This window comes from Prunus dulcis, chromosome 4, assembly GCF_902201215.1.
Source record: "Prunus dulcis chromosome 4, ALMONDv2, whole genome shotgun sequence".
In the NCBI taxonomy this organism is placed as follows: Eukaryota; Viridiplantae; Streptophyta; class Magnoliopsida; order Rosales; family Rosaceae; genus Prunus; species Prunus dulcis.
The window spans coordinates 48,976-68,598 of record NC_047653.1 but is presented as its reverse complement, the minus strand read 5'-3'; the positions used below and the strand labels follow the sequence as shown (position 1 = coordinate 68,598).

At 36.7% G+C, this 19,623-nt stretch overlaps 1 protein-coding gene across 1 annotated transcript; it reads left to right on the top strand.

The window, feature by feature from the left end:
* The first annotated feature begins 14,890 nt into the window (after positions 1-14,890).
* Positions 14,891-17,817, top strand: LOC117625705 (protein PHR1-LIKE 3-like). The gene is made up of 6 exons (XM_034357238.1): positions 14,891-15,231; positions 15,551-15,627; positions 15,722-15,776; positions 16,511-16,580; positions 16,672-16,741; positions 17,041-17,817. Exons 1-6 carry the CDS (start codon positions 15,054-15,056, stop codon positions 17,506-17,508), a joined length of 918 nt encoding a protein of 305 aa, XP_034213129.1. The 5' UTR covers positions 14,891-15,053; the 3' UTR covers positions 17,509-17,817.
* The last annotated feature ends 1,806 nt before the right edge of the window (positions 17,818-19,623 follow it).

Here is a 19,623-nt window from a genome sequence, read left to right as displayed (position 1 = left end):
GTGGCAACTTTTCAGGATTCCAATATCTTCTCGAATCCCCACATTATCTTTTTCTTTCGCAAGAGTCCAAAACTTCACGTGGCCTCTGATAATGCCTGTCGGCACTTTCGGCGTTTTCAAGTATTATTTTCAAAGCCGATCTTGCTTTACGGATTTCACGGAGCTACTTTTTCAAAAGTATCCCGAGAATCTCGCAATTTTTCCTATGGTTAATTTGAAATTCACCGATTCTATCTATTCATTGTATTTGTGTATAAATGTGTTACTAACGAAATTTTCTTTGCAGAAGACATCCAGTTTTCCCATACAAAATGATGTTATATCTACTTGTTTTTCTTATCATTAAGCACTTAATATGCCTGAGAAGCAAGACTATCTCTGATCATCCATTCAGGAAGCAAGACTATCCCTGATCATGTTTCTGCAAGATCAGGAATTGTGAAGGCGGCCTTGTGCTCTAATCTCCTGAGGTCCTTCTAGACTAGGAGAATTGAGAGCTTGTTTTCTGCTCCCACCGGCTTCCTTCCTTGATTGATGAGCTGCTTGTCTGCTCCCACCAGCTTCCTTCCCTGATTGCTTACCTTATCTTGCAATCAATTTCACAATTTTTTTTTGCATTTTTTCTCTTTTGCAGCTCTCTGTTCATAAGAGATTTTATTTCTTTAGAATGAACATCTGAAGAAAGAATCCATGAAGTGATCTTAACTCTGAGAGTTATTGACAGAGAAAAGAATTGTGATTTTGCTTTTGCAGGATATAACTAGATCATCAAGCACTACATTTACTGGGCCGATACGAGCTTGAATGATACTTGAGAAAAGTTTCTCCCACCTAAGGATGTAAGCAATACTTGTGTTATTTTATGCTTATATACTTATTTGATATATTATCTTGAAAGGTAACCAAATGGGAAGATAAGTCTGTTCCAAAAGAATGGCTTGTATGTATCCATGAATTATTAATGCAAATTTTACAAATTGCAAGTTGGATACATTGATAATACACTGCACAAATTAAAGTCCCATAAGAACAGAATATGGGTATAGCAGTGATCAATATGATGCACGCCTGTTGCGTAGCAAATGATGTGGATTGAAGTCCCGAAAGGACAATCCCTTGACATGTCAATATTGATATTGTGCACGCCTAATGCGTTGCAAATTGTATGGGTTAAAGTCCCAGAAATTAATTGACATGTATATATATTAATCTGTAGCATGCCTGCAGCATGACAGATATATGGTTCTAAATGTTCCAACTCCCTAAATGGAGATTATCCACACCCTACTATAACATAACGCTCCATTGGAGGTTATAATCCACATTCTCACATAATAAAAGCCCCCTGCAGTGGCTTGGGTACCCAAAAGGCAAAGAAATGCTTATAATTGATGCATGCGCATGCACATGAGAATGGTGGGATCATGAATTGATGAATGGCAAATTTTGATTTTGGAGTAGCTACTCAAATCATCAATGGGCTGTGTTGATTGGAACCACGTTCAATTATTAAATGTCGACAATATTATTGGCCAACATGGAATGAAGCAATTCCATTATAGATGAGCATGAACGTGAAAGAACAAACCCACAGTACGAACCCCAAAATTTGTTAATACTGAAAGTTATACTTGGGTGTTCGGAATAAAAAGGGAATATACCTACTTTGTATGACACAATGTTTCTGGCAGAAACAAGGAATGTTGGGTTTTCTCCATATCTACAGATTCAATTGTGCCCCCCCTTATTGCACATTTACGGAGACCAACATGTTATCTTTAAGGGTTATTAAATGCACAAAGCATATCACCTGAAGTGATTCCCTAAAGATGTATAAATAGCTGGGTTAAAGCTATATAATGTGTCATAAAGTTTAATCCCTTTAAACAAAATCCTTGAAAGGATTGAAATTGCATGAAGCAAGTCCCTGAAGGACATGTGCCTGAAGCACAAAATCTGTACTCAATACTAATGTACATATATTGCCTCAGTGAGTATATTGATTATTAATATGTTTGCAAACACATTAAAGCTTCTCAAGAGTTCCAGAAATATTTGTCTCGACTGAAAGATCGAGCATTATGCCAACGAGATTATTGCTTATACTAAGAAAGTATTGAAGCATTTTTATGAGGATTATTCGTTGGACACTTGAAGGATTTTCCGGAAGTATATTGGACCGGACATCGTATTTTCCAGATATAGCTCAACTCCATCATTTTGGATGATGTGAGGCATATTTGATGCTATCTAAGCATAACACCATATACGGGCATATTTTTGAGTAAAATTATAAATAGTCCAAGTGTTATTAGATATGCGGACTCTGGAAATCTCTATGGTCGCTTACTGGAAACAGCTAGTCATGAAGTTTTTCAGGGGGAGATATTCATCAGGGGGAGTATGGTATTTATAAAGACTTTCATACACTGTACTCTTTTTCCTTCATCAGGTTTTTATCCCACTGGGTTTTTCCTGGTAAGGTTTTAACGAGGCAGTGTCGCTCAAGATTGACTCACAGAAGCAGTGTCCACTATGACATTCAGACAGATAATCAACAGTATGGCTTCAATATATTCTATCAAGCATCAGGGGGAGCGTGCCATCAATAAAGACCTTTCCACACTGTACTCTTTTTTCCTTCGTCCAGTTTTTTTTTTTTATCCCACTGGGTTTTTCCTGGCAAGGTTTTAACGAGGCAGTGTTGCACGCATGTCAATATACACAGAATTTTATGTTCCGCATGGTTATGTACTTTTTTTTCCTTCGACCAGTTTTTGTCCCACTGGGTTTTTTACTGGCAAGGTTTTAACGAGGCATATTCCATATCATTTGTGGTCTCCAAGGGGGAGTGTTGTAAATTATTATGTAAATTATTATGTGTGGAGCCCACATGTTGGAAGGGGGCCCACACGTTGGAAGAAACTTTTGCCTATAAAAGTTTCATCGCTTGTGATACAGAGATAATCAATTCCAATCTAAGGAATTTCCTCTGCTCCCTCCATTTCTGCTTCCTCCATTTCTCTCTTCTCAATTCTCCAAATTTATAACAACATTCAATTTTTGTCAAATCCCTCCCAATTTCGTTGATTTTGGACCATGTACCCCTCACATGTAGGGGTATTATAGTCCACCTGAACCATCTAAGGATAAAACACAAGCTAGAGCTCTTCCCATTTACTTTAGATGTAATTTTTAGACTTAACGTTTCAAAAAATTGCACTTATTGAATTCAAGCTCGGGTCTATTAACACCGACCTGATCTTCCCCAATAACAAGCTCACCGGGACGGATGTTGGGTACCCAGGTGGGCTTTGGTTTGATCCACTTGTATGGGGAAGTGGCTCACCTGAGAAGATCAAGGAGCTAAGGACATAAAAAATTTGGTACTAAATCTTGTTGGCTGAACAATAGGAAATATTAATTTAAATTATAATAATTCTCAACAAAATTGTAATCATCAAATATACAACAAATTTACGTGGAATTAATGTAAATCAACAAACACAAACGTGCAGAAATGCTGACAATTTTAACAATTAAGGCTTACAAGAATTGCAATGTCCTAAAGACAAATTTCGTCATTCCCTTGTGCTCGCAGTTTTATAGGCGTCCATCTCCAATGATTCAACAAATAATTAGGGGTGGGCACTCAAACCGACAAACCGGAAATCCGAGCCGAACCACACCGAATCAAACCGGAAAAAAACCGAGTTGACCAAAAAGTCAAAAATCAAACCGGACCGGTTTAGACCGGTTTCGGATCCGATTCCATGTCTTTAAAAACCGAACCGGTGAAACTAAAAAAATATATAATTTCAATATATATTTATATTAATGCTATATTTTTAATTTCACTAAAAAAACCTAATATTTATCCAAGTTTAATGTCAAAATATCTCTCTTTTCTCACTTTAATATTTATTTTTTATATGAAATTGAATAATTTGTTAATTTTCAAGTAAAAAAATAATATTTCAGTTGAGAATTGTATTACAAAACAATTTTAAAAAATAATTTTTATAATCTGGTTCAAAATCGAACCGGAACCGGAACCAGACCGAAACCGGTTCAAACCGAACCGAATAGTTTTTGAATTTTTTTAATTAAAACCGAACCGAACCAAACCGCATGAATAGTACCGGATCGGTTCTAATTTGAGGCAAAAACCGGTCCAAACCGAACCGTGCCCACCCCTACAAATAATAATCCTAAATTGAAGCACTTTAATTTAAGACTCTAGCGAACCAATTATATATTTGTAATCTCAACACAAAACTAGGAAGAATTTAACAATAGAGGACTGGGGATACTCTTTGTTTTTCACTCTTCATTCTATATCTCAAGTAAGTGACGGTGTTTGGTTTATATAAAACTAATTGCACCTCTTGTTGAAACATACGTAGCTTTTCAATTGAAAAGTTACAGACACAACTCAATGAAAACAAGACCACTTGATCATTTGAATCCAGCCGTTTAATTATTAATAACTGCACTTTAAAGGATAACCAAGTGCAAAACAAACACTAAGACACACAACACTTATTTTTCATTCACTATAAAAATTAAATATTGTTAAATAATATAAAATTTCCAACAAATCTTGCATTACTGGATCTAAGTGACAATGATTCCCTGTTCTTTTTCTCTTTGGAGTTTTCTTTTTCTAGTATGGTTCTTTATGGACTGTTGGAGCATGAAATTAAGGGATCCTCCAATTAGAAATTTTTTATTTCCATGTTGAGAAGCCGAACACCATTTTCGATTATCACCATTGAGTGAGGAGGGGGGTACCTGCAAGAAAACACTCCGACGCTCAAATCAGTGTTCGTTCATGAATACTGCAATAGAATCAATCATAACTCCCTCCCCCTGTGCTGGGGGATTAGTTAGCATTTTATAGCCACTGAACCCTTGGACTCCAAGTTCCATATCCCTATTTATCTCCATGCTCAATGGTAATGGATATCATGTTATTTGATTCACTCCACTCCACTCCATAAATTTAGGGTTCATGGGAAGTGGCTTGTTACGTGGACCTTAATTTTTGCTCCCACATCTGCCTCTTTTTCTCTCTCTAGACACGTGTCTCGAGTGTAGAGAGAGAAAATATTATTTGTGGGAATTTACTCTGTGTAGAATTTTATGTGGTGACTTGACTTATATGATCTTCTATCACAAGCATGTGGAGTTTTCACGAATATGGTTTTCAAACATGAATATTATCTTCGATCACGAATTTGGCCTTTAGCCATGAGTATGGTCTTCGACCATGAATATGAACTTCGATCACGAGTTCGAGTTTGGGCTTCGGCCGTATAGTCTTCAACTATGTATTTGACTTTCAGCCACATGAGCTTGAATTTCTTTCACAATCATGGTCTTCGACCACTTGAATTTGACTTTCAGTCGCAAGCATGAGTTGAGTATTGGCATGCCCCCAATTGGTTTAGAATGCATGTGTTTACTAACTGCACATTGTGGCTCTTGTTTAGCCTCTGTTTATGTTGATTTTGTCGTTAGTTGGGCTTCATAAATTGCCACCATATAGAAATAGGCTTATGGCTTATCTTGAGTGGTGCAGTAGCTGCCTCCACCACGCAAATGTAGTCAAGAGGTTAACAAGCTGCCAAATTCTAACCACACGATAATAATGTTAATTTCATCAACAAAAATCAGAATACGCAGGCTTAGTAGTAATCTAGATATTGAGCAGCATATGACTAGATTCAGATTCAGGCATTTTATAGAGCCATACATGCAACTGTTCTCATCTCCCAAATGCAAGAGGAATAAGTAAAATACCTTGGCATGTGTCAGATATATATAATCAATTTAAAAGCTTCTGATCATACGTCTTTGAGGCCATGACTTCACCAACAATAAAAAATTAGCTGTTTGTAAAATCGCACTAGACATACCACAAGCTCATGAGTCATAGGACCAGGATTGATATCATCATTCTTTATCACTCAAATGCTAATAGCTTCGCTATTTGCTTGTTGCAAATCATGCAATTCGCTGCAAAGGAAAAGGTTGGACCTGACAACATATGCAGATTAGCGTGGTCCTCATAGTTATCGTGTCCGAGACGCGCACCCGCTGAATTCCGATGGCAGCAATGTTTGGGCCCAAGGGGCATTGCACCAATCACCTTCGCTGGCCTTGGTAAATCTGCCTTTCTGTACAGTGTAGACATCACACGTGGTTCTCTTGGCTCTCATTGATCAAGTATCATGTCTTCCAGGAATTCTTGAATAGAGGGGCATCACCAATACTTTGATTGACATTTGTTACTTTCAAATGAAAGCTGTAACTTTTGTATTTGCCTTCTCAGAACATTTCAGCATATATGCCTCTACTCCATTCTCAGCCCCTACAAGATTTTTCTGGTGTCGTTCAATCATGTGCGAGCCTTGGCTTTGTAGGATTTAACACCTGCCTCCAATTCAGAGATTCATTGCACGAAGTTATGGCTTTTGCACAAGTAGAATATGACTGCATATGTTCTAGTTAAATTTTGAATACCAATTATCTCTATGAAACTTGAGAATTTTTTACAGAAAAGTTCCTTTGTAAATTCAACCCATTCTCATCTACATCACAAGATATATAGGCTATGATAAACTTTAGAAAGACATGAATATATATGCATTGATAAAAGATGTAAGCATGTTCCATGCTATAATTCATGGATCCTGAAAGTGACAATAGAAAACTTATCTGTTTGCAGTTCGGCTCGTGCCCCAATAGAAATTGGTTTTTTTGCCCAATTCCAAATTCATAATTCAGTGTTATGACTTCTTCAACTACATAACATGACTGCGTACTTGATGCTGCTAGGTCACGAAACTACCAAAAGCATGGGGTAGAAATTCTTCTCTATTTGGGGCAAAAATTCATGCCCCCATTCGTGCCCCTAATTCAATCGTTTCGTCAGAAACGGTTGCATACATCCCAATAAAAATTGGATACTAACCTCTGAAAATTTGAAGGCTCTTTTCACGAAAATTCTTTTGTGAGATTTTGGAGCCATGCGTGATTGGTATAGCCCAATTCATATGGTGTTATGGCAAGAAGATGCACTGTGATAAAAATTTATAGTCGTGAAATGATAAAAGAGAGTATAGAAATTCTTCTCCGTTGGGGGATTTAATTCATGCCCCCATTGTAGCTCCTAGGGCAAGAGTGTATCCATGGCTTCTCATTACGACTTTTTGTACGATATCCATTAATAACTGCATTTTAAAGGATGACCAAGTGCAAAACAAATACTAAGACACACAACACTTATTTTTCATTCACTATAAAAATTAAATATTATTAAATAATATAAAATTTCCAACAAATCTTGCATTACTGGATCTAAATCACAATGATTCCCTGTTCTTTTTCTCTTTGGAGTTTTATTTTTCTAGTATGGTTCTTTATGGACATAAAATATTGTATGTTTGAGTGAATGGGGAGGAATTTGGCTTGAATGGGAGTGATTTGACAGAAAATAAGATGTGTCCTTGAATTGTTCCTAATTGAATACTAAAAGGATAAAATTGACAAAATTGAAACAAGAGAAACAAAAATGATAACTAGCAAAGTATATAGAAAAAAAAAACTTTTTACTTTAATTTAATGGACGAGCGAGTGAACACACCATGGGCGTCATTGGTGTTTGGACTGCAAATGGATAGTAGTTAACAATAACCCTAAACAAAAAGAGAAAAGAAACTACGAGGACAGACCACGGAAATGGGCTTATGCGGCCTTCTAGAGAAGAAATTGAAAAAAGAAAGAGTGGTGCAGTGCAAAAAGGGACAAATTTCTAAAAAGTGTGAGGTTGCTTGGGTGAATAGGCAGTAAGTACTAATTATAAGTACTAGGCTTATTCTATTTCTCCACTCACCTTATCTTCTCACCCATTATGTAAATCTGAAAAAACACCACCTATCATACTAGGAGCGTCCCCTTTGAGGCTTGGAGTACTAAATCCTAATCCTATATTTTCACCAATCAGTATTCCTACAATACAATTTAATTATTAATTCAAACAAAAGTCAAAAATCAAGCGAAAACTTAAAAGAGATAACCCAAACAAACCCAACAACCTCTTTCTATTCTTCTTCTTTAATCACAATTCCATAAATAAATAAATAAATTCAAGAAAGACACCTCTTTAGTCCCATGTCCCTACGGCATTTCCCTTGTTTTCATTCAAATCATGCTCCAAGCCTTCAACCCCATTTGTATGCATTAATTAATGCATTAAGGATCTTCTATTTCCTTAACTTGATACAGTTAGTGACAGGACCCGCTCTGAATTTTTTCAAAATCCGAGACTAACCCCGTCTTATTTTCGACATCATACCGATGTCGAGCCCGTTTACTAAGAACCGAGACTTTCTGCAGAAATTTCGGCAGAGTCTCCACTTAAAAATGGACATTTCTCAAAATTCTCAACTTGTTAAACACATTTAATATCACCAGCCAGCAGCATGCATAAGATAATTTCATGCTGTTTACAAAGATGGCCTCCGGCCTCACAATCATACCATAGTACAAGTAAAAACAAAGAATTTCTAAAGACTGAGACCAGGATCAAACACCCATCCCAACGGGTTTCGGACTTAACAAGACCACAAACATCTATTAAACACGACTAGTTGGTAAACCAAAATAAAATCAATTAATCCAGCTTTGTTCTCAAACAAGCTTAAGGACTATCGACAAAGTCGAAACCAAAATCATCCAAAGAGCAAAAGAAGTGAGACTAGATCCAAACGACTAATTTAAAGTTTCAGAATTATCTTCAGTTCGCGGCTACACCTAGGTGGGACCCCAGGCTACCTACGTATCTTTATTTAGCGATCAAGCCACACGTAGTTCTTCCATCCATATTCACTAACCAGATAATATACAATCATTTTCAATAGTACAAATAAGTTATATTCTAGAATTATCTTTCCCCTTTAATTTAAATCACAACACACCAAACATAATTCTTTTTAAGCATCAATCTTTCCCCGACATAGTAAAATAATCCATTTTTTCTCTCTCTGTTACTTTACTACACGCCGGAGAGTCTAACGCCACGAGTAGTAAAGTAACAGTAACCCAAGTACGCGGATCCTCTATCACATGCCAGATAATCCAACGTCACGTGTGATAAGCTAATAATATAATCAGTCATGCCCACATGTCGGATAATCCAACGCCACGTGTGGCAAGGTAACTAATATTTCAATGAGCCCACGCGCCGGAAGATCCAACGCCACATGTGGATAATATACTAAGTCCTATGTGCGCAAACTACATTATCACACGCCGGAATTCTCCAACGCCACGTGTGATAATCCATAACAAATCACCATGTCTCACACACCGGAATATTCCAACGCCACGTGTGAGATCCAATAATCACATATTTTTCCACACGCTAGAAATTTCCAATGCCACGTGAGGGAAATCCAGTATTTGAGGGATGGTACTTAACATAGTGTAACTATATAATTTCCAAAATAATCAACATTATTTATTAACCCAATTCACAATAATTCATCCAAACCTCATCACAAATGATTTGAACATCACAACATAAACTCATTGCCAAAGCAAATCAAGCTCTCAAATCTCGAGATAAACCAAATTCACAATTAAATAATACTAATACTAATATATTTAAATTTCTCAAATTTTCATTCAAACTATATTTCATGCATATCCATTTAATTACTAAAAATAATGCACGGTTTAAAACAAAATCCACCTAATTACTAATAATTATAGCTGAGCCCAAGGCTTCCATTCACAAACCACCAATCCGATATCCAAGCTCGCCCATTCCACAACTTCAATTGTAAATAACAAAATTCAAGAATTTCTATAAGATATTATAAAATCAACTCCTAATCCCAACATAATTAGAACAACTCAAGTAATGGTCAAGACTCGCTTACATGGTCGTTCTAGTACCTCTCGAAGGGTAAAATTACCTAAAAAAACTCACGGTCAACCGAGTGGTCTAACTACCCAAACTTGATCAACCGGGCCCGCAGGGCCCACGAACTCCGATTTTTGATTTGAAAGTTCCTATTGGTTCCACAAGGTTTAGGATACACGTCCTGCAAGTTTGGTCCGAATCGGATGGTCATATCGCTCGCGATCAGATGGTTGGATCCCTCGCAATTGGACGGTTATTGTTTAACGCAAACTTTAAGTCATTAAATCAAAACATACGGGGTTCTGATTCACGATCCACGAATTCCTACACGATTCTAGGAATGCCTAGATCAACATATAATAAAATGGAGTCGATCCAACTGTTCGAACATATGAAACCCGGATAACGCCTAATATGCGATATCCGATCGATGATCAAACAACATCCGAATTGAAATCCGAGCACACCTACGTGCTCGTGACAACACGAGGATCACATTAGGACAAAATGTGGCTTCACCACCTTGCCCACGCTTCACCACAAACACTGGCAGCACGTGGGTGTGAAGAGTAATTTCGGGAGACGGAAAACCCTTCCTACCCCAGCTACTACTCAAGGAGAGGATCATTTTATTCAACTGTGAGGAGGTCCAATTTGGACGGCAACTGGCCGAAATTTCAATTTGAAATCCGGCCAAAACCTTATCCGGCGAAAATGGGCGGCAGTCAGAGCAGCACGAGGGCAGAAAAAACTGGCTCGAACCAGTCAAAACCACCACCAAATCCTAAGCTCTCCGATTGGGAAAAGGGGTAGGTCGTGATCATGGCGTCGAGACGAAGCGAACGGAATCGGTGCCGGCCCTTACTGTGGCCGGAGCTGAGAGAATCGAAGAGAGAGGGAATCATAGTCGGGAAAAGAGAGAGAGAGAGAGAGAGAGAGAGAGAGAGAGAGAGAGAGCGAGAGAGAGAGAGAGAGAGAGCTGAGCGTGTGCGTGTGTAGAGAGAAGGAGATGACTGATTTTTCTAAAACTAACTTTGAGTTATTTACGGTTATGCCACTGAGACATTTTTTATCACCATATCCTCATTACAACCCCGATTCGAGCCCACTATGTGTCTACGAACTCATCTCGACGTGCTCTACGCAACGGTCTAATTAAAATTTCCAAATTCCTTCCCGAACTTAAAATGACCTTTTTGCCCCTTTTTATATTAAATAATATTTTAATCTTCAAAAACCTTAATTAATTCAAATCATTTCATTTTATTGTTCATTTCAATTTACTTTCTCATTTAAATTTATTTCCTCTTTTTAAAATTATTTTATTACTCTTTTAGACCCGGATGTTACAGTTTTGCCAAAATCTTCCCCGAACAAAAGTCAACTCTTAAATCATTTATATATTTCCGGGATAATATTGTCTTTCTCTTGAACAATTTAATGTTTAACTATAATTTAGGACCGGGTTGTTACAGTTAGGCCCCGTTTGGTTCACGAAACGAATTTGAGAGGAAATCATTTCCATATCATTTCTCAAGGGATGGGAAATGGAAGATTCCTTTCTCACGTTTGGTAATGCTGAGAAAGTAACCGAGAGATATCACTTTATTTCCTTTCCCATGTTTGTTTTAACTAGGAATGGAAAACAAAATTTGTATAAATTTTCAATTATTCCCATATTAAATCAAATAAAAAAAGAATGCATTTAATTATATATTGTAATTTTAAATTGTTCATGGGGAAAAAATGGTCATGAAAAATGTTTATTTAATATTGTCTTATTTTCCCAAACTTTCCCATGAGGAGAGAAAACAAAACCCAAATTAGGAGGATGGCTACACTTTTTCCCCTACTTTCCCATGAGCCAGACAACTAATTCCTATGCCTAAACTTACCAAACATGGGAAAGCATCCCTGTTTAATAGGTTTCGGGGAATCCCCGTCCCTGTTCTCGTCGAGGGACTATCCCCTAAACCTGCCCCGAATCCCCAATTTTTTTTCCATAAAAAATATTTATCATACATTTTAATATTAAGTTTCATATTAAATTATCATTCAACACATTGAAATTAACTATAAAATTCAACTCAACTATTCAAAATCACATCAATATGAAATTCCAGAGAAGATTATGAAGAATTAGGAGAGGGCGGTTAACTTAGGGTTAAACATAAATATTATAAATATTTATTTATTTATGTAAATATAAACATATATATTTTCAGGTCGGGTTCGGGGATGGGGACGCTAATGGTGCAAACTAATCCTTAGACCTGAGGCATCATAAATGTTTTGTGGCTATATTGTTAATCTTTGAGGGTACTATACGGTCATGCTGAATTAGGCATAGCTTAAATGAGCTCATCATTATTCTCAATAGAGTCATAGAAGCAAATGAATGTACAACAAGGAATCTCTACTCTCAGTAAAGGAGAGAGAATACTCCAAGATATGATTGGTTAAATCTCTGCGCAGAGTAGTGGATAAGACTTGAAAAAAGAAGTCTTCAAACCTTACCAGGATAATCATATGAAAGAAATGATTAACATTAGGATATTAACAATCGGATTTCATGATATAATAATGGGAATAAGAAGTATAGACATAAGAGATGGATTCAATTGCACGGTTATTTCAATTTGAATAGATTCTTTCACAACGTCTCATTTAGCTCGAATAATCGTGACTTGCTGTTTTGGCGACAATCATGGTTTGTGGATGTCCTAAAAGGTTTCAATTAAACTTTATTAATAGGAAAAATTAAATTGTGGAATTTAATTCGTATATCATCTTTGAAGAATTGAGTCAACCCACTACCTTGCTAAAGGGAACCTAAGGATCTACACACCAAAAGAATGTAATTAAATGTACAAATAATGAGAAATGAAATGAGGAGAAATAAGTCAATGGTTGATAATCAAATGTCAAAGTCAACGGTCAAAAGTCAACATGTTGACCGGAGCAATTGACCAAAGTCAAATAGTTCGACCGAGTCAATTAAGTAAAACTATAATTATAATTTAATAGTTAAATTATAATTAAAAAATTAATTATTGAATTAATATTGACATATATAAATATTGGATTGAGCTTTTAAATATGATTTAAAAGGAAATGAACAAATAGCCCAAAAGGCTATTAGGCCCAAGGGATAAGTGGTATAAGATGACACGACCTATGGACCAAATGGAGGCCCAGTACCCACCCAATAAGCTAAGTGTTGGAGAAAACCTTGCTAGGATTTTTTGGTTTCCTACTTTGGTTGATGAGTGATCATCTTTGTATCTCATCTTCCAAAAATCAAAAATTGGTCTAATCAAGAAGTACTAGCATCCATACTTCTTGATTGCCTTTTTTTCATCTCTAGGAACATTTGGTGTGGTGAGGTAGAGGACTCCAATCTTGGAGACTTAAGGTGAAGGAGTCAAAATCAAGAGAAACAAAAGGCATTTCCAATAAAGGTGTTCATTATTAAGAAATCAAGAAAAGATTATTAAGGGTAAAGATTTATTTCCTTTTTTCTTTTTCTATTTGTGTTCAAAGAGATTAGGTTAAGATACTTGGTTTAAAATTGAAAAAGGTTTAGCTCAACTAGTATAAACAAAATGAATCCGCCATTTAGAATGTTTTTGTTGTATAGGTTGTGACTAAAGTTCATTTCTTAAGCATTATATGCATGTTTCCTTCACAGGGACCCGTCCCTGAGGGGATTTTTGCCATCCCTAGATACGGTTACCATTTATGGACACGTAACGATTGGAAAAAAAATAGTAATACATTTTAACAGTATAGCGACGCGGCTATATTTTAAAATATTCGAATATATTATGCAATTCATTATCACGATTGTACAAACAATCACACCAATTTATCAGAGATAGTGATAGAATTTGAATTTGTCTAAATATAAATCCAATTAAAATAGGCAAGAGAAATATAAGTTATCTTCTTTTCTTTTTTTTCTTTTTTTGGTTTTTTGCAAATATAAGTTATCTTTGTTGACAAGGTTTGAAATGAAATTTAGTTTAATAAATTTCTAGTAAAAATAGGAAGTTAACAATAAAAAATTGTTAATAACTACTTTCATTTTAAATCTAAACGACTCTTAATATTGGATTAAGTCAATTATTACCTTAATATGTTGTAGGTTCGAATCCTTTATTATGCTAGGATATGCTTGACTTTTATTAATGTATCATTATTTCTTTCATCCATGAATTCCACTTCCATGATAATAAATAGAAATAATCCAATGCAATTTGTACCTTTGCGATAAAATGATGTTCCCTCCATCACTTTTAGTTTCCAAATGACCACCTGAGGGAAATACACCTAAAATAAACCAACCCTAGATTAGAATTTAGAATGACCATCTGTTAAACTTCATTCAATTGGTTAAACTATACATCAATTGTTTCCTCTAAATCTATATATGGATTATATTATCAATCACAAAAATAAGAAAAGAAAAAAGCAAAATGAATGTTTCTATATTTTTTTTTTTTACCTAACTTTCGAGAAGTAATTAACCACTATGACAATTTGCAACCAAATGAAAAATTCATTCTTCAATCTTTCATTCATGAATGGATGAATCAATATATACTCAACCGCCCACGAAAAAAAAAAAAAGAGAACAAAAGAATCAATGTCCAGATGCATACGCCATATAATGAAAACCAAAGTTACAGAGAAAAAAAAAAAAAGAAGAGACATTAATGATACTTCAGAAGCTATAATTTACATATGCCAGGAATGAAGAAAAGTCCTTAGAAGTTATTTTGCGAACGAGTAAATTTACCTTTAAAATTTTAAAAATAAGAAAAGGAGAAAAATAGAATAGATAGGACAAGGTGTGTTTTTACTTCTGCTCTGCTCTGCTCTGCTCTTCCCTTTTATCTTTTCACCGTCTACGAAATATCCAATAGGCCAAATAAACTAAATTTAAATTAAATACCCAACACCCACCCAGGGCAGACCCAGGCAGGAGTCAGCCATGGGAAAAGTAAAGTAAATAAAGGCTACAAATCTTTACGGGCTCTGGCGCTGGCGCTGTGTGGAGATTGGGATTTGACGATTGCAGAGAGAGAGAGGGAGAGAGAGAGAGAGAGAGAGGAAGATGTTTCCGAGACTGATGCAGGCTCCCCACGAAGGAATTGCTGGTCAGGAAGATATGCAAGGTCACAGAGGAGACCCTTGCCTCGTTTTAACTTCCGATCCCAAACCCCGTCTTCGCTGGACTGCTGACCTTCATGAACGATTTGTCGATGCCGTCACTCAGCTTGGCGGTTCATCTAGTCTGTTGCTTTTTTCCTTCATTCTCCTTTTTCAATATCCCCTTTGCCTAAAATCTATTTGTTTTTTATTTGATAGGTAGGGTTTCTTGTTTGGGAACTTAGCTTAAACTTGACCTTAGCATATTGTTTATGAGTCAGATAGATGGAGCTCATTACATGAACCAACTTGGACATTCACTACACTACTTACTAGTTGCTTCCACTTGTTTGTCTGCCTACCACCGTATCAATACTGCTTTCTAAGATTTTGCGAATATCTCGTGTCCTTGAATCTTCAAGCTGTTTTGGATTCTCATGAGAGCTTGTATTTTATTTGCAGAAGCTACGCCAAAGGCTATTATGCGGACAATGAATGTGAAGGGGCTGACCCTTTTTCATTTGAAGAGTCATCTGCAGGTTTTTTTTATTTTTATTTTATTTTTATCATTGAATTATATCATGGTGTTTGTTACCAAAGTTTAAACACTTATTGTTTCTTACTTCATTACAGAAATACAGACTAGGTAAGCAATCAGGGAAGGAAATGGGCGATGTATCCAAGGATGGTAGGTTTTGTCATAAGTCTCTCTTTGTGCCCTTTCATATTAGATGGTTTTGTTCGGAATGGAATAGGTTTTAGAGTATAGAATACAACCATTGGATCCTAAAAGTTAATGAATGAGCCAACAATGTATATCAAGCTATCACACTCCCTCATGTGGAGTTCCATCTTGCATGTGAAGAAGTGGGCAGATGTTGACAAAGAGCAGAGACTGATTTCGAATGTAGGTTCTTTAGGAACCAAAGTTTGAATGTCATGTTAGACAGTCATTGGACTCCAAAAACTTAAAGCTGTTAAGGAATATTAAGTGAACAATGTATGTCAAGCTAGCATTGTTGTCTGCATCTTAAGATGTGTTCTTTTATGCCCTGACACTCCCCTTATGCGTGAGCCTCCTTCTAGTACAACACATAGAATTCAATAAAATTTGGGAGGTTACAGTAGCAATGTTCAAACTCACGAGACCATGCTAAATTTGTTGGTTTGCTTGTGTTTCCAAAAGTTTATATTTGAAAGGATGCAGGACAACACTTTCTTTGTACTTTTAACAATAAGTGCTCACTCTCTCTTCTCCTCCCTTGACACCTCCAAAAAAGAAGGGATTTCCTTCTCAAATAAATTTGGCTACTTGTATATTATCATATATCTATTTTGAAGCCATCAAGAAGGCATATTATGTGAGTGGAATCTTTAATTTTGTGTCTGACTTCTTTTGCCAATCACTGTGGGGAATGTCAGCTTCATACCTTCTAGAAAGCCCTGGTACTGGCAATTCTTCGCCAAATTTGCCAACTTCTGATTTAAATGAGTAAGAGTTTTGATCCCTTTTCTTTTTTGAAACCTTTTGATGCTTAATGGGTCATTTTACATTAAACGTTTGGTTAAAATGGCATCTTTAGGGGTTATGAAGTCAAAGAGGCATTAAGAGCACAGATGGAAGTGCAAAGTAAATTACATGTGCAAGTTGAGGTAAATTTCCCTACTCTGTAGGTGGGATGTGTGTGTGTGTGTGTGTGTGTGTGTGTGTGCGCGTCTTGCCCCTTTTCTGGAGTATCTTTGTGAACGGTAAAGTTATTGGTACGTGTCTGGAATGCAATTTTGAGCCCTTTCTTACCTTTTATTTGCCTAGCTTGTGACTTTGCGCTCAGAATATAATTGATGATAGTTCAAAATGCTAAAATTATCATCTACTAGGAAGTAAAGAACTTCTGGACTCAGTGTCTGGATCCACACACAAGCTACTTAATCTTCTTACCATTATTATGTAGGCCGAGAAGCACTTGCAGATTCGCCAGGATGCAGAGCGAAGATATATGGCAATGCTTGAGAGAGCTTGTAAAATGCTTGCTGATCAATTTATTGGAGGTTCAGTTACTGATACAGACAGTCATAAGTGTCATGGATTAGGGAATAAGAACACAAAAGGTCCCTCCCTTGACCCACTTGGCTTCTACTCATTACAATCCACAGATGTGGCTGGAGTTCATGGTCCAGAAGAAGAAGTGCCGACTAGTATCCATACTCAAAGGGCTGATTGCTCCACTGAAAGCTGCCTCACATCACATGAGAGTCCTGGAGGACTGACCTTGGAAGGATCTCCTGGTGGCGGGAAAAAAAGAATGTTGAGCTTGGACTCCGCAGCTGCATCTTTAATTTGGGGTGAAGCCAAGGTGAGAACCCAAGAGATTAATGTAGCCGCAGTCAATCCTCATGGTATTGCTAGGTATGGTATGTAGGGCTGAAATTGAACATGACCAGAGTGAGATCCTGTTGTTCACTCAGTGCATACGATATTTAAATGTAGAGTTTCAATCTTCTCTTGTCCATTTAGTTGGCAGGAATTGAAAGTGGAAACTAGTTGTCTCAACTCCCAAACTGTAAATTCAATATACTAGTGGCTTAAATATCAGAACGAATCGTGTGTCCAAAGCTGCTTGGGTTAAATTTTTGACTTAATGTAGACTCTGAAATTGTAGACTTGTCATGCAGTCTTGAGATGAGAGTGCTTCTAGTCAACTTTTCAATGCATGAGATCTTTACCACTAGACCAAGAGCGTCGGTTGCTCTCAGCTTGGCTTACCACATTGCTTTGTTTTTGATTTTTTGTAATGGAGTGCAAGTAATAGTCTAAACTACAGGGAGAGGGGTTTGTCACTTACACTTGAGTTACAAATCCCTTGTTAGAAGAGCATATATATTTTTTATTATTGAATGCTAGAACATATTTGAAAGGGTGATTCGTTTACATCCCACACTATTCACATTCATTTTGGGTTCATTCGTTTACGAAATATTCGTTTTGGATGCAGTGCAAGATACTAAACGATGATTACAAATATGATGTTCATAATTTTTTTACCCACTGTGAATTGATTTGGTGTTGAATGTCAATGTTGTTTGCTCCATTTGATGATCGAAATAGTATTTGTATAAGCCGAATGGAATCGTCGTCTCATCTATGGTAGTAATCGACCCTGGACTGGAGGACTTAGTGGAGTTCTTAGCTTTCTTGGTGACGTGGTTATTTTCTTATTGTTTCCGTTTTAGGATAGGTTGTGGTATCTGCTGTCCTCATTTTCCATGTCCCTCCGTGTCCTTTGTGTAATTTTTTGACATGTGTCCAACAACTTAACCCTAACATAACACTGTTAACTAATAAATTAGAAAAATAAAAACTAAACATTAAAAGAATAAATATAACCAAACAACCACCAGTTTGAGCGCCCACCACCTCACCCGCCGCAACCCCTTGTCCTCCTCACTGTAGACGAGCCCTCTACCCTTAGTCTCTCTCAATCTCCTATCTATGGAAACCTCACAGGTCTCACATCGGCTTGGGGAAAATGTCAGGTTATTGCAATCCTTATGAAAGCAATTTGTGGGTTGATCTTCCCCATTTGGAACCTTCCCAAAGCCATCACTCTTTGAAGAAAAGTGGTATCTGGCATCCCTCCTTCACGTGGCCATGAATTCCGGTTTAAGAGTTTAGAAAGTTTTGATCTCTCATACATAATTATATAATACCTCCTTTTTCTTGAGATCAACGGTGAAAATTATGTCATCAAATCCAATTTCTCCAATTCCACTCAAAATATCAAAGGAAAAAGTGGTGAATTTTTCAGACTAGAGAGAAGGTGGAAGGGTTGGGTGCAAAGGGGATAAGGTTGGCTAGCGATGAGGAGAGGCAAATGCCGTCAGTTAGATGGATATGGGTGGTTGTCACGAGTTGGGTTGGCTGTTGAGATTAGCAGCTGCTAGGTTGTTTTTGTTTGAGAGACCTGTGAGGTTGCCATAGATAGGAGATTGAGAGACTAAGGGTAGAGGGCTCGTCTGCAGTGAGAAGGACAAGGGGTTGTGAAGGGTGAAGTGGTGGGCGCTCAAACTGGTGACTGTTTGGTTATATTTATTCTTTTAATGTTTAGTTTTTATTTTTATAATTTATTAGTTAACAGTGTTATGTTAGGGTTAAGTTGTTGGACACATATCAAAAAATTATACAAAAGACATAGAGGGACATGAAAAATGAGGAAAACGAATCCCATTCCGGTTGAGCACACCTCGTAACGTATACTATGATAGAAAAAAATTGATAATCAAATGATAGAATACAAGTTAGAACAACCAAACTGATAAGGTGGGCAAGTGCCAAGTGGGTATCATTTGATTTTTGTAATAACAACATAAGAAGAGAAAACTCCAAATACACGCGTAGCTCTCAAAATGAGGCAAACAAATATGACAAAATTGCCGGAATAATTGTTGTTTGGACAAGGGACGGAATATTATCAAGCGGATTCCGTCAAGGCCCTTTTTTTTTCTTTTTTTTTTTTGTCGATAAAATAATAAAATAA

What these genes read in the sequence shown, in the direction of transcription:
- LOC117625705 (XM_034357238.1), top strand. Translation starts at nt 15,054, where the DNA reads ATGTTTCCGAGACTGATGCAGGCTCCCCACGAAGGAATTGCTGGTCAG. An exon ending in ATTTGAAGAGTCATCTGCAG is followed by an intron (nt 15,628 to 15,721) that starts GTTTTTTTTATT and finishes ACTTCATTACAG; the next exon opens with AAATACAGACTAGGTAAGCA. An exon ending in CCAACTTCTGATTTAAATGA is followed by an intron (nt 16,581 to 16,671) that starts GTAAGAGTTTTG and finishes TGGCATCTTTAG; the next exon opens with GGGTTATGAAGTCAAAGAGG.